The sequence below is a fragment of the Dipodomys spectabilis genome, unplaced genomic scaffold (assembly GCF_019054845.1).
Source record: "Dipodomys spectabilis isolate Male_0828 unplaced genomic scaffold, ASM1905484v1 ptg000118l, whole genome shotgun sequence".
NCBI classification, from domain to species: domain Eukaryota; kingdom Metazoa; phylum Chordata; class Mammalia; order Rodentia; family Heteromyidae; genus Dipodomys; species Dipodomys spectabilis.
Window position 1 is genome coordinate 7,277,868 of NW_024870795.1, and position 26,294 is coordinate 7,304,161.

Sequence of the window (26,294 nt, forward strand, 5' to 3'; positions counted from 1 at the left end):
GTAGAGTGGCATGACCTAAAACCAAAGCTGTCTGTATACAAGGCCTAGTGAGAGACAGATGTGTTACCAGCTACTGAAATGCAATGTCTTACAGATCTGGTGGCTTAAGAGAATAAGGGAGGTGGTTGCTCAAGCCACCCTTTATACTTTTGTATACCCAAGTCCATTATCTTTCTCTACCCTTACCTCTGCTACATGATGAAATTCCCTGTGGGGTGGGTACCAGGGGTTTGTAATCCTAGCAACTAGGGAGGCTAAGATCCAGAGACATACCCTATGACCAGCAAAAATGGCATTAGAGCTATGGCTCTAATGGTAGAACATGAATGAGCCATAAGCAAAAACAAAGCTCAGGGACAATGCTCAAGCCACAAGATGCAGCCTCAGAAAGGCCAAAAGCTTTATTTAGTAGTAAGGAGAAAGTCTTGTCCATGCTGTGGTTAGGGAATTCATTGTCCCTCTTTTCCCTCCTTTTGGGCAATATCAGATGGTTGCTGGTTTGAAATAAGGCCCTACCCCGGGCAATAGCCACTTTAGAAAGCTGGCTAGATCCAAGACTACGTAGCCAACCTGACCCGAATTATTGGGTAATTAGTCTTCCATTACCAGCTGTGAGTTAAAATGCTCAAAGTTCTCGTTAGCCAGGTGCTGGTGACTCTCAGCCTGTAATCCTAACCACCAAGATGCCGGGATCTAAGTAACAGTTCAAAGCCAGCCCACCAGACAGGAAGTCAGTTAAGACTCTTCATGTAACCTCCAGATAAAGTGAAGTCATAGCTTAAAGAGGTAAAGTGCTAGCCTTGAGCAAAAAAGCTCAGGCCACCCTCTTTAGATGACCTAGTAAATGTATTAACCAAGGAACTGACAAAACATAGGCAGAAACCTTTTATTTATCATCTGTAATTAGAGGTAGGTGTATATGCCAGATAGGGCATGCACATCAACTATCTGCTTGCAGATATTTTATTGAAGTGTAGTCAGTTCTCTCTTGCCAGCGTATTTCCTGAGAAGCTCCTCTCCTGAAAAGGAAGTGTGAACCGGTGAGTTAGTTCTGCCCTACTATTCCCCCACCAAAGCAGATACCTAAAAGCTGGTCTCAGTCCCATATCCGCATTTCTCATCCATAGATGTCCACTCAGATTAGGTTTCATCCTGGACCAGTAAGCCTAAAAAACCTTCAGCTACTTGTTTCTGTTCCTTATCCTATGTTATAGATGGGGAGTTCATGTCAGATGTGTCACAAGCTACCCACTGCACAGCACTGAGAGCTTGGTCCACAGCAAGGACCGGCAGTGGGCACATATGGTTGACGGTGTACAGTGTAACAGACCAAGTTAAGCTGCAAACACCCATCAAAATTATAAAATGACCCTCTAAAAACCTAACTATATTTGCTATACTGCTTAAGGAAAGGGTTCTAAAGTCATTAACTTACCCAACTCTGTAGATAATCAGAATGTTGTTCTGCTAGTTAGATCTAAAAAAAAAAAAAAGACACTTTAATTAAAACTTCCCAAATGTACTAATTCAGTAATTGCTGCACTGACTGCCTAGAGGTTCATATTTCATTCTCAGAGCAGCCCCCACTTAATGGAAGACCTGATCATTCAATCCTGTTTGAAACAAGCTCACGCGCTATGCCAGACTGCAAGGCAGTATGAGCGAGCTTCACCATCACTTTCCCTCCTTTACGACCACCAAGACCAGCATTCAGATCCGATGGGAAAGGGAAGAGGGTCAAGCTGATAAAAGCATTAAGACTTTACCTTAAACATCTCCAAACACAGGTGAGCTCCCTTGAAGTTTTCTAATGACAATTACTGTAAGGAAACTCGGGAAAACCTGCAGAACAAAGGTAAGCATGAAAACAAAATGGAGAGTGACCAGCAGACCCACCTACATACATGAAAGCTGCAGAATCACACTTGAACTCAGGTATGAATACATTATAGGAAAGGCGAGTGGCAGCTACAGGTATTGTGCAGACCTGAGCTGTCAAAGTCTCTCCAAGTTGTTCTCGCATGCAGTTGGAGATCCCATGGCCACAATCAGCCACAGCCCTTGGAAACATGCTGTATGTATGTCCCGGGAAGTGGTCCCCCAGTACCTGGCCCTGTGAAGTATCTCGTCAGTATCACGTCCCCCGCAGTCCTCACTCTCCAGCCACCATCCAACTTTCACCAAACACAGCTAAAACAGGCGAGAACACCATCATCCTATTGTTCCCTTCACCTCCTTATCAGGAACAAAGGTCGGAACGGCCTTTGCTCCTGAAAACACAGCATTGTATGTCCAGCTGATCGTAGAATCCATGTCCAACATTCTCCAGTTGCTCCTCAAACGACTCTTGGATCTACTAAGTGACTTCTCAAAATCCCTATTCTGATGACATGCAAAAAATCCTAATATTTTTTGGTGGGAGGTACTGACCTAAGTTAAACTGAGGATATCGTTCTTATTAGGCTAAACAAGATTCAAACATTTTTTTGCCGGCCTGTGGAACCTACCCCTGAGAAATGGCAGCCATAATGGAATTGTTTTTTCCCGAAAATGTTGCAGATCAGTTACAACAAACAGAACAGCGACCGTCAAGGAAAAAACTTACTCTGGGCTCCTTTTTGACCACAGCAGCTATGAGGAAGCAGTTGCAGCTTCGATAAGGGCCCCCTGGACCTCAAAACCAAGCAGCTGATCCCGATTACAGGTATGAGCATCTAGGGCCCGGCCACCAAAATGTTCTTTTTTTGTTTCTTGGCAGTGCTGGCCTTGAACTCAGAGCCTGGGCACTGTCCCTGAGCTGCTTTGGCACAAGGCTAGCACTTTACCACTGGAGCGACAGCACCACACTCTACCACTGAGCCACCTCCCAGACCCCCACTCCTGTTTTTAAAGCCATCCCTCCTGTCGATTTACCAGCGCTAGCGACTGGACCAAGCATACTGTAAACTAAGGCCTGACGTCTGCTACGTCTTCCCCAAATTAGGCCTGATCCAAAATCCAAGGGCTCCCGGCAAGTCGGGCCATGTTACTTGTACCTCCTCACCCCGGGCCCAGGTCAGCTCTGCAGCCCCAGGAGCGTTACAGACCACGCTTCTGGTGCACACTCACCCGTCAGACCTCAGCGAGCCCCCGGCGCAGGCCGGGGCGGAGGGCGCCGGCCAGGAGACTCCGGCCCCTGTCTGCGCATGCGGCCGCCACCATCTCTGCAGCCCAGGAAAGAAGGTCGGGAAGCTGCACTCCCCATCCCGCAGCCTTGGGGGATAACCAGACTGTTAACAGGGAGGCCGTAAAGAGGTGAGAGGAGCGAAAGGGAGCGATGGGGTAAGAAACGGAAACGAGATGTACGAGGGGCCATAGAGAAGAGCAGCGGCGGCGGGGAAAAAGGACTGACTAGGCGCTGCCACCGGCTTATATATGCTTCCGCCCCACCCCCTCCGCCGTCCGCGCGACGCCACCTGGGAAATGTAGTCAGGATTCCCGGGGCTGCTGGGGAATGTAGTCCACGCGTCTTGTATTCCAAAGCCCACCCTGCGGGCCGGCTGGCTGCGACAGCGCCTCTCGCAGCGGGGACCCAGGGCGAGAAGCAGTTTCTGCCCCTGGGCTCGAGAGTGCAGGGCTCACACCCGAGGCCTCCCCGCGGGATTCGGTCCCTGGGGTAACTTGGCATTAACCTCGAGTGCTGAGAGCGGACTCTGCTCCGAGCGCCAGGGGCTGCGGGGAGCAGCGACCGGGAGGGCCCCGGAGCGGCTCGGGGAGGGCTTCCCGGAGGAAGCCTGCAGGACTGGAGTCCGAAGGGAGAGGCGGGCAGTCAGGGCCGAAGTGTTTGGTGTAAGGTTTGACTCAAAAATGGCGCCTTGGTCACAAGATGGCGCGGGCCGGCGCGAGGGGCGTGTAAGTAGCTCTCTGATTGGATAAAAGGTATCTCCGCCTCTAGTTTGTCGCGCCTATACACAGGCCGATCAGAAAAGGATCTCCGAAACTTTCCGTGGAAAACGCTAGGCAGACGGGTAATGCGAGGTACTCAGGAGGCTGAGATCGAGGTTGGTCTGAGCTGGTGTGTCTTCAGCGTTGATTCTTCACCTGGGATCCTCTTAGAAGAGCCACGCACCCGGACGACGGCCCAAGCGCAGGGGACGCCGGAGCCTGGCCACTGACCTCAGTGCCGGGGACTGGAGTGGACACGCCTATGTAACCCTAACCCCACCCTCCAGGGGGAGCGGGGTCGATAGACTACCGCTGGGAGCCTCTTGTGGTTTGCAAGGATTCAGCCCGATTCTACTGGTCCTGGAATTCTGGAAGGCTAAATGCAAATGAGGCTCAAGAAAAGAGCCTGAAAAAAAGCCGGGCGCCAGTGGCTCACGCCTGTAATCCTAGCTACTCAGGAGGCTGAGATCTGAGGATCACGGTTCAAAGCCAGCCCCGGCAGGAAAGCCGGAGACTCTTATCCCCAATAAACCACTAGAAAACCGGAAGTGGCGCTGTGGCTCAAGTGGTAGAGTGCTCGCCTTGAGCTGAAGAGCTGAGGGACAGCGCCCAGGCCCAGAGTTCAAGCCCCACAACCGCCAAAAAAAAAAAAAAAAAAGAAAGAAAGAAAAGAGCCTGAAGTGTCCGGCAGGGATGAGGTCCCAGGCTGGGAATGTGGCTCAGGGGTAGAGTGCTCGTCTCGTGAAGCCCTGGGTTTGGTTCCCCAGTACCACATTCACAGAAAAAGCCGAAAGTGGCACTTGACTCAAGTGCTAGTATTGAGCACATAGAGGCTCAGGGACAGTGCCCCGGGCCTGAGTTCAACCCCCAGGACTAAAGCAAAAAAGAAAATGACGTGGCAAAACCACTGTGTCCAGAATATGCATGCGTGCTATGCTACATGACACAGCTTGTCTGCCTGTTAACTCACCTCGGGTAATCAGGAAAATCTGAGCTGGATACTAGTGGCCCTCACCTGTAACCACAGCTACTCAGAAAGCTGAGATCTGAGTCTTTTGGTTCAAAGCCAGCTTGGGCAGGAAAGTCCAGGAGACTAATCTCCAATTCATCATCAGGAAACCAGAAGTGGAGCTGTGGCTCAAAGTGGTAGAGTACTAAAAAAGAAATTTTAAAAAGTCCAAAAAAAAAAAAACCTGGAAAAGATTAAAAGTAACATAATTGACCCAGTTAAATAAAGAACAGGGTGGAGTTCAGGAGAGCTGGCTCCAGCGTTTTGATCTGCCGTTTGTTCTCAAGCAACCACCTCTTTATCTGGATACTTTATTTCTACTGCTGTTTGGACCCTGTACTTACTTTGTGTATGTGCTGGTGCAGGGACTTGAACTCAGGGCTTTGCACTTTTTGGCTTTTTTTTTTGGTCTGTAGTAAGGCTTGAACATAGGGCCTTGGCCGCTGTCCCTGAGCTTTTCCCCTCAAGGCTGCCACTATTACTTTGAGTCACAGCCCCACTTGCAGTTTTCTTTTTTTCTTCTTTTTTTTTTTGGGGGGGGGGGTCTGTTCGTGGGGCCTGAACTCTGGGCCTGGGCGCTGTCCCTCAGCTCTTCAGCTCAAGGCTAGCGCTCTACCACTTGAGCTACAGCACCACTTCCAGCTTTTTTCTTTTTGCTTATGTGGTGCTGAGGAATCGAACCCAGGGCCTCTGGCATGCAAGGCAAGCGCTCTATCACTGAGCCACCTTCCCAGCCCCTAAATAGTAATTTAAAAAAAATTTTTTTTTGGGGGGGGGGTCTGTTCATGAAGCCTGAGCTCTGGGCCTGGGTGCTGTCCCTCAGCTCTTCAGCTCAAGGCTAGCGCTCTACTACTTGAGCCACAGCACCACTTCTGGCTTTTTTCGTTTTGCTTATGTGGTGCTGGGGAATCGAACCCAGGGCCTCATGCATGCAAGGCAAGCGCTCAACCACTGAGCCACCTTCCCAGCCCCCACTTGCAGTTTTCTAGTGGTTCTCATGAACTTTCCTGCCGGGTTTGAACCACTATCCTCAGATCTCAGCTTCCTGAGTACCTAGGATTACAGGTGTGATTTCCTAGCAAGGCTTTGCTTTTTTTTTTTTTTTTTTTTGCCCAGTCCTGGGGCTTGAACTCTGGGCTTGTGTACTGTCCTTGAGTTCTTCTGCTCAATGCTAGTACTCTACCACTTGAGCCACAGTGCCACTTCCAGCTTCTTCTGTGAGATAAGAGTCTCAGGGATTTTCTTGTGGGGTCTGGCTTCAAACCATGATTCTCAGATCCCAGCCTCCTGAGTAGCAAGGATCACAGGTATGAGCCACCAGAGCCTGGCAGGGCTTGGCATTTTTGAACCACAACGCCACTTCCTGCTTTTTGCTAGTTAATTGGAGCTAAAATGTGACAGACCTTTCTTCTTGGGCTGGCTTTGAATTAGGATCTTCAGATTTCAGCCTCTAGTAGCTAAGATTACAGGCCTGAGCCACTGGTGCCTGGTCCCTGTTTGTCTCTCCCAGGAGACTGGGTGATCTCTAGTTAGAATGAGTTGTGCAAACTGAAAAATTCCCTCAGTCCTGTGCTTTCCTTTGAGGAATCAAGGGAGTAAGGAACCAGGGACAAGCAAGCCCGTCTCCTTAGTCTCTGTGCTCTCCCATAGGCACATTGCCCTATCACAGAGTTACTGCCCACAAAGCACACAGAGCTCATCCTCTGGCCTCAGCAACAGCAGTGGTCTGGCGGGCAGCCAGCCGCTCCCTCCAGGTTGCAGGTGTCAGTGAATGTCTGAGTGTTTGCCCTGCCTCTTGTACTAGAACCCGTGGGGCACAGACACCTGAACCTTGAACCAGAGGCCTCAACCAGGGCTACAGGGGCACCTGCTTGGGAAGGGGGCAACTGTAAGCCATCCGCTTCCTTGAGTGGCCTCCAGTCCACAGATGAGCCCAAAGGGGAACCCCAGGGGGTGGGGCTGGAGCGGAAACCTCCCAATGAAAGAAGGGCTGGAGGGATGGGCTAAGGCTCCGGCCCCTCCCTCCCCGCCTTATCTATTCAGGCTCGGGCTGTCAGCTTTTGAGAGTTGCACATTCAAGTCCCTGGTTCAGCAGTCTTGTGACAGGATGGACGCGTGGCGAGGAGGGCGGGGCCGGGCTGGACCCCGTCTGCAGGCCATGGAGACCCGGGACTGCGGCTACCAGTTCCGGATCGCGCTGCTGGGGGACGCGGCGGTGGGCAAGACGTCGCTGCTGCGGCGCTATGTGCGGCCCCCGGAGCCCCAGGCCGCGGCGGAGCCCGAGCCCACGGTGGGCGTCGAGTTCTACAGCCGGGTGCTGCAGCTGCCCGCGGGGCCGCGCATCAAGCTGCAGCTGTGGGACACCGCGGGCCACGAGCGCTTCAGGTGCGGCCTGGGCATCGCGGGAGGGACCCTGACCGCAGGGGCCGGCCCCAGCCAGCCCAAGTACAGGTTTGGGGGGTCCCTACGGGCTCCTCCCCGTGTCATCCATCCTAACACTGGGCGAGCCGGACCCGCAGGCCACAGGCAGGCTCCGGACCTCCCCACTCCTCCCCCAGCCCCAGAGAGACCCTGGGCTAGGGGGATTTGCACCTGGACATTGAACCTGAAGGGCTAAATGGGGGGGGGGGGGAGAAGGGAGGAGTAAAGGGAGAGTCAAAGGAAGAGATTTAGATTGGCCTTGAAGATAAGTAGGAGTTTGCTCACCAAAGAATGAAGAACAAAATACAATCTTGGAAATGGAGGTGTCGCTCAAGTGGTAGGACACAGCCTTGGACAAAAAGCTCAGGGACAGGGCTGGGAAGGTGGCTCAGTGGTAGAGCGCTTGCCTCGCATGCATGAGGCCCTGGGTTCGATTCCTCAGCACCACATAAGCAAAAAGCAAAAAGCCAGAAGTGGCGCTGTAGCTCACGTGGTAGAGCGCTAGCCTTGAGCTGAAGAGCTGAGGGACAGTGCCCAGGCCCAGAGTTCAGGCCCCACGACCGGACCAAAAAAAAAACAAAAACAAAAAACAACTCAGAGACAGTACCTAGGCTGAGTTCAAGCACCAGGACTGCCCCCCCCAACACACACACACACACACACACACACACTCTCCAATCCAAATCAGGGAAGTATCAGTCCCCCACCTCCAGGATTGGGGAGATTGTTGGCCAATTGCACAACTCATTCTCTCTAACCAGAGATCACCCAGCCTCCTGGGGGAGACAAAGAGGCACTGAGGCAGAGGGAAACTAGAATTGGGTGTGAAGCATTCTGTGGGTCTCAGGGGTAGGTCCTACCTCAGGGGGTATCTATTTTGTGGGGCAGTACTGGAGTCTTGTGCTATGCCAAGCAGGTTACTACTCAAGCTCCACCCTGGCAGGTGACTGGAAGGCATAAAGCTCTCCTTCTTTACCTCCCCCCTCCCTTCCAGGTGCATCACTAGGTCCTTTTACCGCAGCCTGGTGGGTGTCCTGCTGGTCTTTGATGTGACAAACAGAGAATCCTTTGAACACATCCAGTATTGGCACCAGGAAGTCCTTTCCACTCAGGGCCCTGACAAAGCGATCTTCCTGCTGATTGGCCACAAGAGTGACCTGCAGAGTACCCGCTGTGTCTCCACCCAGGAGGCTGAGGACCTGGCTGCCTCCCTGGGCATGACCTTCCTGGAGACCTCAGCCACCAACAACTGCAATGTGGAGCTGGCCTTTGATGTCCTCACCGCCGCCATCCAGCAGGCCCTGCAGCAGGGACACATCAGGCTAGAAGAGAACTGGGGGGGTGTTCGGCTTATCCATAATGCTCCAGTCCCCAGGCCCCCCAGCAGCAAGCAGCACCCAGCCCCTTGCCAGTGTTGACCCTGGGACAGAGAGTAACAGAGGTGCCAGCCTCACACGCCTAATGAGGCTGAGGTGTTAGGGACTCTGGAAAGCCAAGGACAGAGGGTGAATAGCAACGGTATCCTGGAAGGTCATGCCAACTGGGTTTTGGGGTGTCGCCTCAATCCTTTTCTGGAGAGAGATCTAAGAGATTCAATATTGTTACTTCCTATTCTTGAGTCTCAGTTTCCTCATCCATCAGCAGCACTCACCTGGGTTCTGAGTGGGCTAGCTCCAGGCTGTAATTGTAGCTACTTGGGAGACAGAGATCAAGATGGTAGTTCAAGGCCAGCCAGGGCATAAAAAGTGCTGGAGACTTCATCTCAATTAATGTCATCCTAGGGGCTGGGAAGGTGGCTCAGTGGTAGAGCACTTGCCTTGCATGCCTGAGGCCCTGGGTTCGATTCCTCAGCACCACATAAGCAAAAAGAAAAAAGCTGGAAGTGGCGCTATGGCTCAAGTGGTAGAGCGCTAGCCTTGAGCTGAAGAGCTGAGGGACAGTGCCCAGGCCCAGAGTTCAGGCCCCACGACCGGACCCAAAAATAAATAAATAAATAAATGTCATCCCAGCAATAAAGGGAGGTACAAAGAGGATTACAGTCCAGGCCAGCCCTGGTTTTTAAAAACATTTTTTTAAAAAGTGCAACCCTCTCTGAAAATGAAAAGCAAAAGCAAAAAGGGCTTAGGGTTCCAGAGCATCACTCAAGAGCACCTTTGTGGCCAGGTGCCTGTAACCCTAGCTACTCAGGAGGCTGAGATTAACCCTAGCTACTCAGGAGGCTGAGATCTGAGGATCACAGTTCAAAGCCAGCCCAGGCAGAAAAGTCCGTGAGACTTTTTTTTTTTGGTCCGTCGTGGGGCTTGAACTCTGGGCCTGGGCGCTGTCCCTCAGCTCTTTAGCTCAAGGTGAGCACTCTACCACTTAAGCCACAGCGCCACTTCCGTTTTTCTTGTGGTTAATTGGAGATAAGAGTTTCATGATCTTTCCTGCACGGGCTGGCTTTGAACTGCAATCCTCAGATCTCAGCCTCCTTGAGTAGCTAGGATTACAGGTGTGAGCCACCAGCGCCTGGCCCCTGAGAATCTTATCTCCAACAAACCACTAGAAAACCGGAAGTGGTGCTGTGGCTCAAGCAGTAGAGTGCTCACCTTGGGCTGAAGAGCACAAGGATAGCGCCCAAGCCCAGAGTTCAAGCCCCATGACTGACCAAAAAAAAAGGGGGGGGGGCACCTTTCTGGCAAGCTGGAGTTCCTGAGTTCAAACCCCGTATTGCCCAAATTAAAAACAAATTTAAAAAAGACCCCAGCATACAGGGAAGTCGTAGCCAAGTATGACATAATAAGCTGGGTGTCAGTGGGTCAAGCCTGTAATCCTAGCTACTAATAGGCTGAGATCTGAGAATCACGGTTCAAAGCCAGCCTGGGTAGGAAAGTCTGTGAGACTCTTATCTCCAATAAACCAACAGAAAACCAAAAGTGGCACTGTGGCTCAAGTGGCTGAGTGCTCACCTTGAGCTGAAGAGCTGAGAGACAGCATCGGGGTCCTGAGTTCAAGCCCCACAACTGGAGAAAAAAAAAAGAGATAATAAACAGATTGTGGTCACCCAGAGTCCGTCAGTGAGAGCCAAATGGCAGATCTGGCATCTCTACTATTTCCTTTCTTGATTGCCATGTGGCCATTTCTGGCAGCATCACTGGACTTGGATGCTGAGCTACTCAACACTGGGTTTCTGCTTCATTGGCAAGGAGTTGGGGATTCTGGCATGAGCCTGGCTTGGAAAGTCCTCTGGCTGGGATGAGTCTGGGCGCGGGAGCAGGTGTGGTTTCCACCTCCGGCTTCCCAGGGTCCCACCTCCAGCCCAGGGACCTGATCTCCATCTAGGAGGCCGGGAAGGATCTGAATGGACAGCACACATATTGAAGCCAGACCAGGCAGGAAAGTCCGTGAGACCAGAAAGTCAGAAGTGGAGCTGTGACTCAAGTGGTAGAGTGCTAGTCTTGAGCAAAAAAAGTTAAAGGGTAGTGCCCCAGGCCCTGAGTTCAACCCCTAGTACCACCACCACCACCATCACCACCACCACCATAAAAACGCCAGAGCTGTCATTGATTGCCTTGAGCAGAGGGACACTGGGCTTTTATTATTATTCAAACCCTGATCCTCAGATCTCAGCCTCCTGAGTAGCTAGGATTACAGGCATGAGTCACCGGCACCTGGCTACATACATTATTCTTCATATACATATGTATATGTATATATTTGTTTCGTGGCAGTAGTGGAGTTTGAACTCAGGGCCTCGCACTTGCTAGGTAGGCACTATGACACCCCCGTCCCTTTCTTCACGTTCCAGTGAGCCATTTCAAATACCTTCTAGAAAAGGGTCCCTCACACATCATGGCGGTCTTGTTGCTCCTTCAGATGGTTTCAGCCCTTCCACCAAGATCACCAGCTTCTCCATCCAGTCACTTCCGCTTGGAGATGCTGCTCTTGTGGAAACTGGAGGCGTCCACAATTCCGGCTTGCACAGGGTGGCCGCAGTCAAGGATGAACTTCAGAATGTCCCCTTTACCACAAGCGTCTTCATGAGCACCATGGTGACGGCAGAGGCAGAAAGGGTCATAATCCTTTTGCTGGTGGACTCTTCCCAGAGGCCAACAGTTACAAGTTGTGGTCCAGGAGACTCAGCCAGTCTGCAGGCCGCCTCACGAAGCCCTCCCATTCTCTACAACACACACAGACTGAGCATGGGCCCTTTACTGGGGGCCCCAGCATCCACAGGAAGCCAGGATGAAGCCATACCATGAAGCCTGAGGTCCTGTCCACCTCTAAGCTCCCTTTCTGCTCATCTCTAGCCACTTCCTCCTGATCTTGCACCCTGTGCTTTAGCCACATTCATTTACTGACTCTTAGTACTTTTTAGTGCTGGGATTGAACTTTGGGGCTTTGCTCATGCTACGAAGAACAGGCTCTATCACTGGCACAAGCTATGCCTCTAGATGTTGACACATTGGCATCTTCAGGCCTCTGGGCCTTTGCACATACCATCCTTAGCTTAAAATGCTCCAGTTACTTCTGAACAATGGGCACTCTTTGCTGGGCTCTGCAAGGCACTGCATGACTTGGCCCAACTGACTTTCCTACATTGCCTCAGGGCTTGCACGATTCCTTCTCCTGGACCGAGGACTCTACTCCTTCAGCCTCAAGTCTCTGTTCAAGTGGCATTCCTCCTCACCTGCCCAGTCTCCCCTAGCCCTGTGACCCTCTCCTTTGCAGTTCTTATTTGCTTCTCCAATGGCAGGATTGGATTCCTCCTTCTGTCTGCTTTTATTTATCATTGTAGTATCCTGCCTAGCACAGGCCTGGGCACAGCTTATAGACTTACTACATGAATGGGGAAGCCCTTTAACGTACAATTGGGATAAGACTGTGCTACAGGAAGCCACTTACCTGTCCCACAGCTCATCCATTATCACAGACTTCTCACTACCCAGTTCTTTCCATTAAACTTCTCCAAGTCCCTGGCCTCCTCTGTTCTCAATGCAAGATTCCAAAAAATCCAAATTCCTTCTTAGCTGCAGTGGCCAGCAACCTGCTTCTGCTGTCACCGCTCAGCTAGAGCCTCCTGCTGTTTGCTTACTATCTCAACACAACATCCTCTGAGGGCATTGCCCATAGGCAGCTGGCAGTTCTAGAGAAAGCTAAAACCCTTCAACATCCTCTTTCCCTTGTGGGCCACTTGAGCCTCAGGCGATAGGGGCAAGAAGGGGAGCAGGGTGCCCCCTTGTAGGCTCACTGTATTGAGACCTCAGCCAAGAACATCAAGCAGGCATCAGCACAGCCTATGATCTGCTCACCCTAAAGATCTAGGGGCTGTGAGGGGGTGAAAAGCAGAGTGTCAGGTGAGTGAAGCCTCAGGAGGCAGAAGAGCAAAGCAGGGCGAGGTGGGTGCACCTGTGCTTGCCTCTTAGCAGAGCAGCACCCTCCCTGAAGCCCAGGAAAACCACACAATCCACAAGGTCAGGATGGCTGTGCAAGTGCATAGCCCCGAGGTCTGGGGTGGGGCCTGGTTTCTCTGGATGGGGGATACGGACAGCTAAGGGCAGACCAGCATTTCTCCAAAGCTACTCCAAAGATAAACACAACTTTCTCTAGGAGTTCCAGCGGAGGTCATAAAAAGCTCTGAGTCACATTGCCATGGCCCAAACCAGGTTGCCTATATATAGTCTGGGGCTTCTGAGAGTTTACCCTGCCTGAGGGCAGAGAAACAAACTTCTACTGCTGGGGGGCCTCACCTTATAAACAATGGAAAACAAAAAATTCCCTGAGTGTTTCTCAAATGTAAAAGTCAATGCCAGTGCTGCCACCTACTGATGGCAAAACTCGGTGCAGCCCTGCTGGTCCTAACTCCCTCTGGCATTCCAAAGGCTGTAAGCCATGCACCCTGTCTTTCAATTAATAACTTCTTTATTCTGGAAAAGCAAATCAAATTCATATTCATATAAACACTGACATTACAAAGTACAGGGAATAGGGGATGGAGGAAGAAACAAAACCCTCTACAAATCCTGCTAATACTGTCTCACCCAACAAGACCAAAATGCTTTGTCCCATACTCAATTACTAATTATAATAAGCCACAAATAAAATCTTCTCTGGAAGATACACTGCTCCTCTTAGAGACGGCAGGGAGAAGGACCCGGAAGAGGGGAGGAGGCTTTATTCTTTTGGCAGATCATCTCAGTCATTATAGATATTGCTGCACTGTTAATAAAAAATATATGCTTCTCTGTAAAGCATTTAAAAAAAAATTCCAAGGATGAGATGGCTGAGGTCTCAGCTCAAGTATCTCCAAATACATTGTTGTCCATTTCCTGACTTTTCCGTGTGTTATTTCTTGGTTGTTTTCCGGATCAATGCCATTCTCTGAAAGGAGAGAGAAATAGGAGTTGCACAGGCGAGAGTCAGCATGGTCAGCACCATGGCCGTCACAGAGCAGCCCAGCAGGGACCTTCTAACCAGAGGGCAGTAGAGAAGGTCTGGAGAGAGGCTCCAATGTGTGGCCGTGCTCTGTGGGTCCATTCATCTACCAAAAGATCCAAATTGCTCTAGACTAGCAGCTGGGCAAATGCATTAGAAGCAGAAGGGCTCTTGCCTTTTGGGAACACAGGGGACAGATCAGCAAAGAAGGTGTTTCCTAGGCTCTCCTTACCCCAATCTTCTTTCTTTGATAAAGGGAAAATAAGAGAAGGGCCTCAATTTCAAACTTTCAGTGATCCTCAGATCTCAGCCTTCTGAGTAGCTAGGATTATAGGCGTGAGCCACTGGTGCCTGTCTTTTTTTTTTTTTTTAATAACAGTACTGGGGTTTGAATCCAGGGTCTCTCACTTACTAGACAGGCACTCTACTGATTGAGTCTTCCACTTCCCAAGTAGCCAGGATGATAAAGTGATTGTCCTAACATTATGCTCTTTGCTGACTAAATAAATAGTGTTAAAGAGGGAATGATTTGGGAGCAAGTCACAATGGCAGTCTGGAAAAACTCCCTTCTGAAGAATAGTGTACCCCTTTTACTTAGGCTATTGATGGCTTTCTGGTAGGACTTCCTTCATGGACTCTGTAACCATCTACTCTGGGGATACCGAGCTGTGGAAAAGTAAGTGACTCACTGAGACTGGCTAGTTATGAGCATTAAGCTCCGAAACAGCTCACATTGTAAGTCAGAGCAGCAAGTTAAATTGGCAGAAAGAATTACAGCTTTGCCAAAGGGAGGCCAATTTGCTATTGGACCGAGCGATTCCAATGCATTGCTCTGTGATGGTGTCCCACTCCCCCTAGGCTCCTCGTTAATAGGGGAGGAGGACGAAGGTAGTGACCCAGCCCAGAATGCTTGGCAGAGCAGCGTGGGTTTTACTTCTCAGCCCAAGTAGTGCATTTTTTCTTTTTTGTCCTACTCTATTCATAGGGCTATATGTACCATATCGCCACATATATCAAATCAGCAAAAGTAAAGATTTCGGAGAAGGTAACAATGCTTGATAGGAAATGTACTCATTACCTTGCTCATATAACTGTAACCCCTCTGTACAGTTTTTTATAATAAAAAACATTTAAAAAAAAGATTTCATTACGGAGGTATTGAGGGGGAAGCTTCAGACATGAGAAACCCATCAGACATGAGAAAGCATTGGTAGTCTATGTGGGAACAGCAAGCCACAAGAAACATGTGATTGTTGCTGTCCCTTGCCTTCTGTGGCTTTGGTCCAGACTGTGGGGCTTGTTGTGTGCTGTGGGGTTAAGTTGTCCAGAAGGTGGACCTCCCTCTGAGATGAAGTTCAAGGGCACCAGGGCCCTAGTGACTCCTCACCTGTTTATGAGCTTCTGTGGTACAAGCTTTTTTGTAGGGTCGGATTTCTTCAGAGCCAAATCCTGGGATCCACATGTTCCACTGGCGTTCTGTTAAGGATGAAGCCAACACAGACAACACAGAGATGAGTACCAGGAAGGCAGTCAGGACCCTCAGATTATCACCAAGGAGAAAGAATACAATATTAACCCTACAGAGCAATTCTTGGCATGCAAGAAAGAAAGATGCACATGGCTTCTCCAAGCTTTCCAAAGAGAATGAGAGGGGTGGGATTGTGGCTCAGTGGTAGAGTGCTTGCCTCGATGCATGAGGCCCTGGGTTTGATTCCTCAGCACCACATAAACAGAAACGCTGAGGAATTGAACCCAGGGCCTCATGCAACAATCAGGGCTAGGAAGGCGGCTCAGTGGTAGAGTGCTTGCCTTGCATTCATGAGGCCCTGGGTTCGATTCCTCAGCATCACATAAACAGGAAAAGCCAGAAGTGGTCCTGTGGCTCAAGTGGTAGAGTGCTCACCTTGAGCTGAAGAGTGCAGGGACAGTGTCCAGGCCCAAAGTTGAAACCCCACAACTGACCAAAAAAAAAAAAAAGGATAGAAGGAGAATATCTTTTTTTTTTTTTGGTCGGTTATGGAGCTTGAATTCTGGGCTTTGGTGCTGTCCCTGTGTTCTTTAGCTCAAGGCAAGCACTCTACTACTTGAGCCACAGTGCCACTTCTGATTTTCTAGTAGTTTATTGGAGATAAAAGTCCCATGGAGTTTCCTGACCAGGCTGGCTTTGAACCGAGATCCTCAGATCTCAGCCTCCTGAGTAGCTAGGATTACAGGCGCCTGGCTGAGAATATCTTAAAAAAAAAAAGGTAAAAGGTGGCTGGGAAGGTGGATTAGTGGTAAAGCACTTGCCTTGCATGCTTTAGGCCCTGGGTTCAATTCCTCAGCACCACATAAGCAGAAAAAAAAAAAAAGAAGAAGGTAAAAGGTAAAAAGTAAAAGTAGGGGCTGGGAATGTGGCTTAGTGGTAAAGTGCTTGCCTAACATGCATGAAGCCCTAGGTTTGATTCCTCAGTACCACATAATCAGAAAAAGCCAGAAGTGGCGCTGTGGCTCAGGTGGTAGAGCGCTTGTTTTGAGCACAGAGAGGCTCAAGAATAGTGCCTAGGCCGAGTTCAAGCCCCAAGACTGGCAAAAAAAAAAAAAAAGGCAAAAGCAGTGATGCACATCTGTGTACCAGTAGACACACAGCATTCAGGAGGATTCTGAGTTCAAAGCCAGCCTGGTCTATACAGAGGAACATATCAAAAAATGACCACAAAGGGGCTGGGAAGATGGCTCAGTGGTAGAACGCTTGCCCTGCATGCCTGAGGCCCTGGGTTCGATTCCTCAGCACCACATAAGCAAAAAGAAAAAAGCCGGAAGTGGCACTGTGGCTCAAGTGGTAGAGTGCTAGCCTTGAGCTGAAGAGCTGAGGGACAGCGTTCAGGCCCAGAGTTCAGGCCCCACGACTGGACCCAAAAAAAAAAAAAAAATGCCCACCAAAAAAAAAAAAGAAAAAGAAAATAAAGGAGGAAGGGAAGGAAGGAAAGAGATGGAGTGGAGTTAAAGGAAAAGGAAAGGTTAAAAAAAAAAAAAAAGGGTGGGTGGGTGGGAGGAATATGTTAAATTAGTTAAAGCTGTTAGTGCTAAGTTCTAAAGTTTCAAGTATCACACCTAATCCATACAAAATGAACTCACTTCTTTCCTTAGCTGACATTTTTTTCCTCCAATTCTGGGGCTTGAACTCAGGGCCCCCATTCTCACTTGCCTTTTACATTCAAAGCTGGCATTCTGCCATTTGAGCCTCATCTTCACTTCCAGCTTTTTGGTGGTTAATAGGAGATAATAATCTCATGGACTTTTTTGCCAAGACTGGCTTCCAACCTATGGTTCCAGATCTTAACCTCCTGAGTAACAAGGATTACAGCTGTGATCCACTGGTGCCCAGCTTACCTTTGTATTTTCTTTGCGTCTTACCCTGCCTTCTTATTAGTACAAGATGAGGTTAAAGTAGAAAAAAGATGAAAGTATTGGTTTGTTTCAACTGAAAGGGGCTCTGTCAGATACTGAGTTCTCAGGCATAGTCTGCTTCCTGATTCATCCCTGACTGTGTATGTGCACTCCTTTATCCCTCAGTAGTGCCCCAAAAAGCACAAAAAACACAACTTGTTTTACATTATTTATTTTGCCCCAAGCAGACACCTACTTAAAGTGAGTACTAGTGACTTCATGGTCATAAATATTATATGAGGGCTGGGAATGTGGCTCAGTGGTAGAGTGCTTGCCTAGCATGCCCTGGTTCGATTCCTCAGTACCACATAAACAGAAAAGACTGGAAGTGGCACTGTGGCTCAAGTGATAGAGTGCTAGCGTTGAGCAAAAGAAACTCAGGGACAGTGCCCAGGCCCTGAGTTCAAGCCCCAGGACTGGCAAAAATAAATAAAATAAAAACAAATAAATATGTGAATAACAACTCATGTTTGCTTCCAAAATAATTTCTTTTGAGCTAGAGGTCTTGCTATGTTGCCCAGGCTGGTCTCAAACTGATAGGTTCAGCCGGGCACTGATGGCTCATGCCTGTAATCCTAGCTATTCAGGAGGCTGAATAGCTGAGGATCTGAGGATCGAGGTTCAAAGCCAGCCCGGGCAGGAAAGTCTGTGAAACTGTTATCTTCAATAAGCCACTAGAAAACCAGAAGTAGTGCTGTGACTCAAGTGGTAGAGCGCTTGCCATGAGCTGAAGAGTGCAAGGACAGCGCTCAAGCCGAGTTCAAGCCCCACGACCAACAACAACAACAAAAAAAACAACTTATAGGTTCAAGTGATCTTCCTGTCTTAGCCACTCAAGTAGCTGGACATATAGGTATACACTGCTACACCCAGCTAACAACTGTTATTAATTTTGTTTGCTTGTTTTTAGTGTAGTCTTTGATTGAACCCAAGGCCTCACAAACATTAAATCTTCTACTATTTATATTCCAGCTAGTTAAGCCAGTGTTTTTGTTATTTATTTATTTATATTTTTGCCAGTCCTGGGGCTTGAACTCAGGGCCTGGGCACTGTCCCTAAGCGTCTTTTGCTCAAGGCTAGCACTCTACCACTTTAGCCACAGAGCTACTTCTACTGTTTTTTTTTTTTTTTGGTCCGGTAGTGGGGCCTGAACTCTGGGCCTGGGCGCTGTCCCTCAGCTCTTCAGCTCAAGGCTAGCGCTCTACCACTTGAGTCACAGCATCACTTCTGGCTTCTTTCTTTTTGCTTTTGTGGTGCTGAGGAATCGAACCCAGGGCCTCTGGCATGCAAGGCAAGCGCTCTACCACTGAGCCACCTTCCCAGCCCCTACTTCTACTTTTTCTGTGTATGTGGTACTGAGTAATCGAACCCAGGGCTTTGTGCATGCTAGGCAAACACTCTACCACTAAGCCACATTCCCAGAACTTGGTTTGTCTTTTTCTTTTTTGTCGGTTTTGGGTCTTGAACCCTGGGCCTGGGCGCTGTCCCTCAGCTCTTCAGCTCAAGTATAGCGCTCTACCACTTGTGCCACTGCCAGTTTTCTGGTAGTTTATTGGAGATAAGAGTCTCAAAGATTTTCCTGCCCGAGTTGGCTTTTAACAGCAATACTCAGATCTCAGTCTCCTGAGTAGCTAGGATTATAGGTATGAGCCACCAACACCTGGCTTGATTTTTCTTTTCTTTGTCTTTTCTTTTTTGCTACTGGTGATTAAATCCAGGATGTTACATTTGCTAAGCAAGTGCTTTGCCAGCTACATCCTAACCCATGTTTTTGCTCTTTTTTGAGCCAGTCCTGGGGCTTAAATTCAGGGTCTGCAAGCCATCTTTGAGCTTTTTTGTTCAAGGCTAGTACTATCACTTGAACCACAGATCCACTTCTGGTTTTTTGTTTTTTGGGGGAGGGTTTTGGTAGTTAATTGGAGGTAAGAGTCTCATGGACTTTCCTGCCCCCACTGGCTTTAAATCTTGATCCTGAGATCTGTCTCTTGAACAGCTAGGATTATAGGCATAAGCCACCAGCACCTGGCTTTCTTCTTTCTTAGTTTTTTTTTTGCCGGTTGGAGGACCTGAACTCTGGGCCTGGGAGCTGTTCCTAGGCTCTTCAGCTCAAGGTGAGCACTCTACAACTTGAGCCACAGTGACACTTCTGGCTTTTTCTGTTTATGTGGTGTTAAGGAATTGAACCCAGGGCCTCATGCATGCGAGGCAAGTACTCTACCACTGAGCTACCTTCCCAGCCCCTAGGTTTTTTTTTGGCTGGTTAAGGGTTTGACCTTTGGGCCTGAGCACTGTCCCTCAGCTCTTTAGCTCAAGGCAAGCACTCTACCAATTGAGCCACAGCGCCACTTCCAGTTTTCTGGTGGTTTATTGGAGATAAAGAGTCTCACAGACATTCCTCCCCGGGCTGGCTTTAAACCGCAATCCTCAGATCTCAGCCACCTGAATAGATAGGATTTTATGCATGAGCCACCAGTGCCCGGCTCTTTCTTAGTTTTGAATCCGTGTCTCCCTATATAGTCCAGCTGGCCTTGAACTCAACTCTGTAGCTCAGCCTGGCTTCAAACTCACAGTCCTCTTACCTATCTTCCCTATAGCTGTGATGATAGCCATGAGCCACCATGTTCTCCTAATTTTATAATTATCTTAGAAAACATGCACAAATTGAATAAAAAACAAAAAGGAATACTGAGAAAGAGGGTTTGTTTTTGTGTAAGTACTCTATCGAAGAGCTAAAACTCTAGCACTAAATAAGTGTTTTATTACAATACAAAAGACATAAGAGTAATAACTACTACTAGGCACTTACTTGGCGCCATTCCTTATGCCAGTCACTTTCCAAACATAATTTTCCTAAGTACCTGGTAAAGAGAATAGCATAAGCTCCACTTCACAAATGAATTGGGCACTGGTGGCCCACACCTATAATCCTAGCTACTCAGGAGGCTTCAGCTCTGAGGAACGCTGATGAAAGCCAGACAGGGCAGAAAAGTCTGCGAGACTTTTTAATTAACCACCAAAAAAGCCAAAAATGGAGTTCTGGCTTGTGTGGTAGAGCACTAGCCCTGAGCAAAAGAGCTCAGAGATGGCACCTAGGCCCTGAGCTCAAGCTCCAGAACCAGCACAAGAAAAATAAAAAATAATAAGAAATGGGCTGTGAGAGAAATCAAACAGGGAAGAAGAAGGTAATTAGAGCTGCCAAAAGGCAGAATCTGATTTAAGTCCAATGCAGAAATAAAAACCTGGTCTTGGCACAAAAGTTCCTCTGACTGCGCTTTTCCCAGCAGTCCTGAAGGAGCAGTCATGGAGATACTTGAGGGAAACAGAAAACTAAGACCATGTACCTAGATGCAGCTGGACATCCTTCACCTCCAGGGTACTTGACTTGCGATGCCGTGCGAGCTGACAGGCTGCTGTCACCACACTCTCAATAAAATCATCAGCGATCTGCAGCAGCATCTGGAGAAGGCAAAGTAGTGGAAAGTCATGTGATATCGACAGAGTACACTCCTGTTGCTGGGAAAACTGTTTTTCTGTCTGATTCCCAGTCAAGTTTCTTTTCATAAGCAATATCCTCAGCCCTTTTTAGGCAGGCTTTCTATCAGCATTGGGGTCATGGTGGGGATGAGGATCGAGGAGGACAATATACATTATCCAGGCCAACTGCAACTCATCTTAAGGTTATACTTTTGGTATTTTCTATATTTTTAATTTCTATAATCCCTAACTCATATGTATGCACTTTATACATTATATATGTATTTTTTTCCCTAAGAGTGAACAGTTTGCAGGCACCGGTGGCTCATGCCTGTAATCCTAGCTATTCAGGAGGCTGAGATCTAAGGATCGCAGTTCAAAGCCAGCCCAGGTAGGAAAGTCCGTGAGACTTGTATCTCCAGTAAAAAAACATAGAAAACCAGAAGTAGTGCTGTGGCTCAAGTGGTAGAGCGCTAGCCTTGAGCTGAAGAGCTGAGCGACAGCGCCCAGGCCCAGAGTTCAGGTCCCATAACCAAAAAACAAAACAAAACAAAACAAAACAACAACAACAACAACAAAGAATATTATATGCCAATCTCGGATGAAAAAATTCTCAAACCAGCTGGGTGACAGTGGCTCACACCTGTAATCCTAGCTACTCAGGAGGCTGAGATCGGAGGATCTCAGTTCAAAGCCATCCTGGGCAGGAAACTCCGTGAGACTCTTTTCTCTAATAAACCACTAGAAAACTGGAAGTGGCGCTGTGGCTCTAGCAGTAGAGTGCTCGCCTTGAGCTGAAGAGCGCAGGGACAACACCCAAGCCCAGAGTTCAAGCCCCATGACTGACAAAAAAAAAGTCCAGGCACATGAACTTGAGAGATTCATACTTCTAATTAACCAGCAAAGCGGGGCGCTGGTGGCTCACGCCTGTAATCCTAGCTACTCAGGAGGCTGAGATCTGAGGATCGCGGTTCAAAGCCAGCCCGGGCAGGAAAGACCATGAGACTCCTATCTCCAATAAACCACCAGAAAACCGGAAGTGGCGCTGTAGCTCTAGTGGTAGAGCGCTCGCCTTGAGCTGAAGAGCTGAGGGACAACGCCCAGGCCCAGAGTTCAAGCCCCACGACTGACAAAAAAAAAAAAAAAAATAATTAACCAGCAAAAAGCTGGAAGTGGAGTAACTCCAGTGGTAGAGTGCCAGCTTAAGCAAAAAGCTAAGCAAGAACGTGAGACCCTGAATTGTACCAGTACCAGCACTTAGTTAATAATTAATCAATAAAGTGTAACACAGTTTAGGCACAGATCATGACATAAGGCTATAGAAAGTCAAGGTAGGGACATGGCTCAGTGACAGAGTGTTTGAGCACTTGTCTACCACATGCAAATCCCTGGGTTTCTTCTCTGGTACTGAAAACCAACAACAAACAAATACTAAGCATTCTCTTAGGTGATCTGTATAAATTCTTCCTTGGGATTTTCACAGTAATCTTGTAGAGAAATAATATGCCACTCTACCAACATAGGGGGAGCTATGTCTCAGAAAGCTTGCATAACTCATCTAAAGCTATACAGCTGGTAAGTGGCAAAGCCAACATTGAACTTCACATGTATCTCCCACTGAATTTCCTCTTAACTACTACAGGGCTGGGAAGGTGGCTCAGTGGTAGACCGCTTGCCTTGCATGCATGAGGCCCTGGGTTCGATTCCTCAGCACCACATAAGAAAAAAGAAAAAAACCAGAAGTGGCGCTGTGGCCCAAGTGGTAGAGCGCTAGCCTTGAGCTGAAGAGCTGAGGGACAGTGCCCAAGCCCAGAGTTCAGGCCCCATGACCGGACCAAAAAAAAAACTACTACACTCTACCAACCCTCAGGGAAAGTCTCTAGAGGACCCAAACCACCTTACCTCCTCCACATCTTCATCCAATTGCTCATTAGGATCCACTTCTCTTACTAAGTCCTGTAATTTCTTCTTGGTCAATACCTAAAGTTCATTGGGGCGAGGAAGGAGATTTTTCAGTGAGTAATAAGAAAGCAAAACAACTTCTTGCTCTACACCAAACAAAAAAAGGCTTTCAAATTATTGGATTTCATTTTAAGTTTCCAAGATGTTCACAACCTGGCCTGTTATAAAAGTACACTCTCAAGACAGATGTGACTTAGATAAGGAGAAATAGAGTGGTTTACGAGAGGCCAGTATCTAACTGCCAGGCACTTTATTTCCAGCTTATCTCTTTTTTATTGTGCCTCATCCCCTTTACATTAAGTAATTTGCAATTTTCTGGCTATAATTGTAACCGTACTTCTGCACTTGTTGCCTTTGGACAAGTCCTTCCCTTCTTTTTTTTTTTTTTTTTTTTTTTGGTTGGTGGTGGGATTGAACTCTGAGCCTGGGCACTGTCCCTCAGCTCTTCAGCTCAAGGTGAGTGCTCTACCGCTTGAGCCACAGCACCACTTCCAGTTTCCTAGTGGTTTATTGGAACTAAGAGTCTTATGGACTTTCCTGCCGGGCTGGCTTTGAACTGTGATCCTCAGATCTCAGCCTCCAGAGTAGCTAGGATTACAGGGGTGAGCTACCTGCTCAGGCTCACTTCTAGTTTTCTGGTGGTTAATTGGAGATAAGAGTCTCAAGTTCCTGCCTGGGCTGGCTTTGAACTGTGATCCTCAGATCTCAGCCTCCAGAGTAGCTAGGATTACAGGTGTGAGCCACCAGCACCAGCCTTCCCTTCTTCGTATGTGTTCAATTTGTAGCTTTCCTTTCCTATCTTTCCTGGCCCACCCCAAAAAAGCAACTATTTCCTCCTTTGTCTTCTCTGTTCTGTGAACACTTCTGTCTTTTTGCATATTTATAAACTTGCCTATATCTGATGACTTAATAGAAATCCTATGAGGACAACTAACACACTCATCTCTGTATTGGCATGTATAGCTACTATCCTTTTCTCATAAAGGAAGTGTCACATTACATATGTATAGCATAAAACAGTGGTTAAGGGAGGAATGGGGGATATAGTTCAATGGTACACCACTTTCTCAGCATGCATGAGGTTCTGGATTGGATCCCCAACATAACTAACTAAACGAACAAACAATTATCTGTTAATGATGTTTCAAATCTATTCAGCCTTCTGCATTCTACCATTATTACCTAGTTCAACCCTTCACCATAAGTCTTGATTTGTTGTAAGTCTTAAAATTGGTCCTCCTTTCAGTCTAAATTCATTATTACCATTACCAAATTAATCCCCTCTAAGACACACCACTGTTAAAGCATTACTGATTATCCCTAGTATGTAAAAAGATAGTCTATGACCCAAAAGTTCCAATAGAAATTTTCTAGTATAGACACACTATGTTCGCCTGTAATCATACCAATACAGCTTTATTATTGCTCTTAGTCACTAGACTCTGTATTCAACATAGGCTAGTCTTTTGACTGCCTAGCCCTTCCTCATTCTGTTTTGCTAGTCTCTACATCGCTTCCTCGAAATACTTCCTTATCCACTGTACTCAGCCTATGAGACCCAAGTAAAGGAATTATATACTTATTTTTTTGTGGCTCTAGAAGGTGGAATCAGGATCATAGGTAGAAAGAAGGGAGCAGGTTCTAGAATCAGTACAGAATTAATAACAGCAGCAGTTGGATGAACTACAAGAAGAAATGGCTGGAGACAAGACTTGGTTTTTTGTTTGTTTGTTTGTTTTTGTCGGTTGTGGGGCTTGAATTCTGGGCTTGGGCGCTATCCCTCAGCTCTTCAGCTCAAGGCTAGCGTTCTACCACTTGAGCCACAGCACCACTTCTGAGTGGTTTATTGGAGATAAGAGTCTCTTGGCTTTCTTGCTCCAGCTGGCTTTGAACCATGATTCTCAGATTTCAGCCTCCTGAATAGCTAGGATCACAGGTGTGAGCCACCAGCACCAGGCTTTTTTTGGTTTGTTTATGTGCCAGTCCTGGGGCTTGAACTCAGGGCTGGGTGATGTTTCTGAGCTTTTTTGCTCAAGGCTAGTATTTTACCACTTGAGCTATAGCTCCACTTCCAGCTTGTTGGTGGTTAACTGGAGATAAGAATATCATAGTCGCCGGGCGCTGGTGGCTCACGCCTGTAATCCTAGCTACTCAGGAGGCTGAGATCTGAAGATCACGGTTCAAAGCCAGCCCGGGCAGGAGAGATTGTGAGACTCCTATCTCCAATAAACCACCAGAAAACCGGAAGTGGCGTTGTAGCTCAAGTGGTAGAGTGTTCGCCTTGAGCTGAAGAGCTGAGGGACAGCGCCCAGGCCCAGAGTTTAAGCCCCACGGCCGACAACAACAACAAAAAAAGAATATCATAGTCTTTCTTGTCTTGGATCTCAACCTCCTGAGTAGCTAGGATTACAGGTGTGAACCTGACAAGAGTATTTTTGCTTTAGCAAAAATGAATCCATGTATTATTTGACAACTATATATCTAACATATAATGCACCTGCCATATGAAAGATATTGTGTTAGGAATTGTGGATATAAGATGTAGGTATATATGTACACATATAATTGCATATTTAACATTAATTAAATCTGATAAATATTGTACATAATTTAATAAAGAATGATAGAATTACAGAGAAGGGAAAAGACCATTTTCTTTTCTTTTTTTTTTTTTGGTCGGTCGCGGGGCTTGAACTCTGGGACTGGGCGCTGTCCCTCAGCTCTTCAGCTCAAGGCAAGCACTCTACCACTTGAGCTACAGCGCCACTTCCGGTTTTCTGGTGGTTTATTGGAGATAGGAGTCTCACGGTCTCTCCTGCCCGGGCTGGCTTTGAACCGCGATCCTCAGATCTCAGCCTCCTGAATAGCTAGGATTACAGGCGTGAGCCACCAGCGCCAGGCTGGAAAAGACCATTTTCAACCAAGAAAAGGCAGCACCTGAGAAGGCCACTTCTCTCTTTTTTTTTGGGGGGGGGGGGAGGGGAAGGTCCTCATCCTAGGGCTTGAACTCAGTGCTGGGCACTATTCCTGAGCTTTCTTTGTTCAAGGCTCCCACTCTACCCCTTGAACCACAACTCCACTTAGGCTTTTTGGTAGGTAAATGCAGATAAGAGACTCAGGAACTCTCCTGACAGGCTGGCTACAAACCACAATCCTCAGATCTCAGCCTCCTGAGTAGCTAGGATTACAGGCATGAGCCACTAGCGCCCACTGGAGCCATCTCTTAAAGCATTACAGGTTCAAATAAAAGGAAGAGGTGCCTGCAGAGTAGGGGGAGTTAAGATGATACCTGGTTGTTTTCAGGGCTAAGACGCCCCCCAGTCCCAGGCGTGCCTGGTATCTTTACCACCGTTGTGCTATTGGCCATGGAGCCTTGTGGAGGGGTGCTGGCTGGTTCCGGTTTTATGGATGAGAAATTGGAGAGGTTGATTAGGGCTGAGGGGCCAAACTGGTTCATAATCTGCCGAGCTTTGGACTTCAGCTCATAGAGCTTATCAAGATCCTGTTTCTTTTTGGAGCTGTGAGGACCAAGGCCAATCAACTGGAAAATGAAAACATGACAATCAGCTCTAGAAAAAATACCTATAATAAAAGATGAGTTTTGAAATTAAAATTATAGGAGATTTGTCAGACTTTGACGGGGTCTTCAGTATATCTGAAA

General features: G+C 48.0%; 2 protein-coding genes, 1 long non-coding RNA gene and 4 other non-coding genes across 9 annotated transcripts in view; 1 reads left to right on the forward strand and 6 right to left on the reverse strand.

The window, feature by feature from the left end:
• Positions 1 to 872: 872 nt before the first annotated feature.
• On the reverse strand, positions 873 to 3,378 carry LOC122115230. Its single transcript, XR_006148734.1, has 5 exons — positions 3,109 to 3,378; positions 2,108 to 2,190; positions 1,767 to 1,842; positions 1,436 to 1,477; positions 873 to 1,019 (listed from the first exon to the last, which is right to left on the reverse strand). It is a non-coding gene; the product is annotated as an uncharacterized LOC122115230 (long non-coding RNA).
• Positions 1,089 to 1,162, reverse strand: LOC122115354. The gene has a single exon (XR_006148755.1). It is a non-coding gene; the product is annotated as a small nucleolar RNA SNORD99 (small nucleolar RNA).
• LOC122115349 lies at positions 1,612 to 1,738 on the reverse strand. Its single transcript, XR_006148751.1, has one exon. It is a non-coding gene; the product is annotated as a small nucleolar RNA SNORA61 (small nucleolar RNA).
• On the reverse strand, positions 1,945 to 2,075 carry LOC122115348. The gene has a single exon (XR_006148750.1). It is a non-coding gene; the product is annotated as a small nucleolar RNA SNORA44 (small nucleolar RNA).
• Positions 2,533 to 2,668, reverse strand: LOC122115347. The gene has a single exon (XR_006148749.1). It is a non-coding gene; the product is annotated as a small nucleolar RNA SNORA16B/SNORA16A family (small nucleolar RNA).
• A 3,622-nt stretch (positions 3,379 to 7,000) lies between the features above and the next one.
• Positions 7,001 to 12,717, forward strand: Rab42 (RAB42, member RAS oncogene family). Of its 2 annotated transcripts, XR_006148742.1 has the most exons (3): positions 7,001 to 7,318; positions 8,349 to 8,826; positions 12,707 to 12,717. XR_006148742.1 is itself a non-coding variant. In XM_042688720.1 (2 exons), the coding sequence occupies exons 1-2, from the start codon at positions 7,041 to 7,043 to the stop codon at positions 8,770 to 8,772; spliced, it is 702 nt and encodes a 233-aa protein (XP_042544654.1). In that variant the 5' UTR covers positions 7,001 to 7,040; the 3' UTR covers positions 8,773 to 9,083. The 2 variants fall into 2 exon arrangements, 1 of the variants encoding a protein (XP_042544654.1); XM_042688720.1 differs by lacking the exon at positions 12,707 to 12,717 and having other exon boundaries at positions 8,349 to 9,083.
• A 776-nt stretch (positions 12,718 to 13,493) lies between these two features.
• The window catches only part of Taf12 (TATA-box binding protein associated factor 12), a 31,484-nt gene continuing 18,683 nt past the window's right edge, over positions 13,494 to 26,294 (reverse strand). For both annotated transcript variants that reach the window (XM_042688721.1, XM_042688722.1), the window contains exons 2-6: positions 25,923 to 26,174; positions 22,574 to 22,651; positions 20,539 to 20,653; positions 15,156 to 15,244; positions 13,494 to 13,714 (exon numbers count right to left, since the gene is read on the reverse strand). In XM_042688721.1, coding sequence (XP_042544655.1) covers positions 13,679 to 13,714; positions 15,156 to 15,244; positions 20,539 to 20,653; positions 22,574 to 22,651; positions 25,923 to 26,090 — 486 coding nt within the window. In that variant the 5' untranslated portion in view covers positions 26,091 to 26,174 and the 3' untranslated portion in view covers positions 13,494 to 13,678. The remainder of the gene's footprint in view (positions 13,715 to 15,155; positions 15,245 to 20,538; positions 20,654 to 22,573; positions 22,652 to 25,922; positions 26,175 to 26,294) is intronic.

Excerpts from the sequence above, each read along its gene's own strand:
- Rab42 (XM_042688720.1), top strand. The coding sequence starts at position 7,041 with ATGGACGCGTGGCGAGGAGGGCGGGGCCGGGCTGGACCCCGTCTGCAG. Across the intron at positions 7,319-8,348 it reads GCGGGCCACGAGCGCTTCAG|GTGCATCACTAGGTCCTTTT; the intron begins GTGCGGCCTGGG and ends CCTCCCTTCCAG.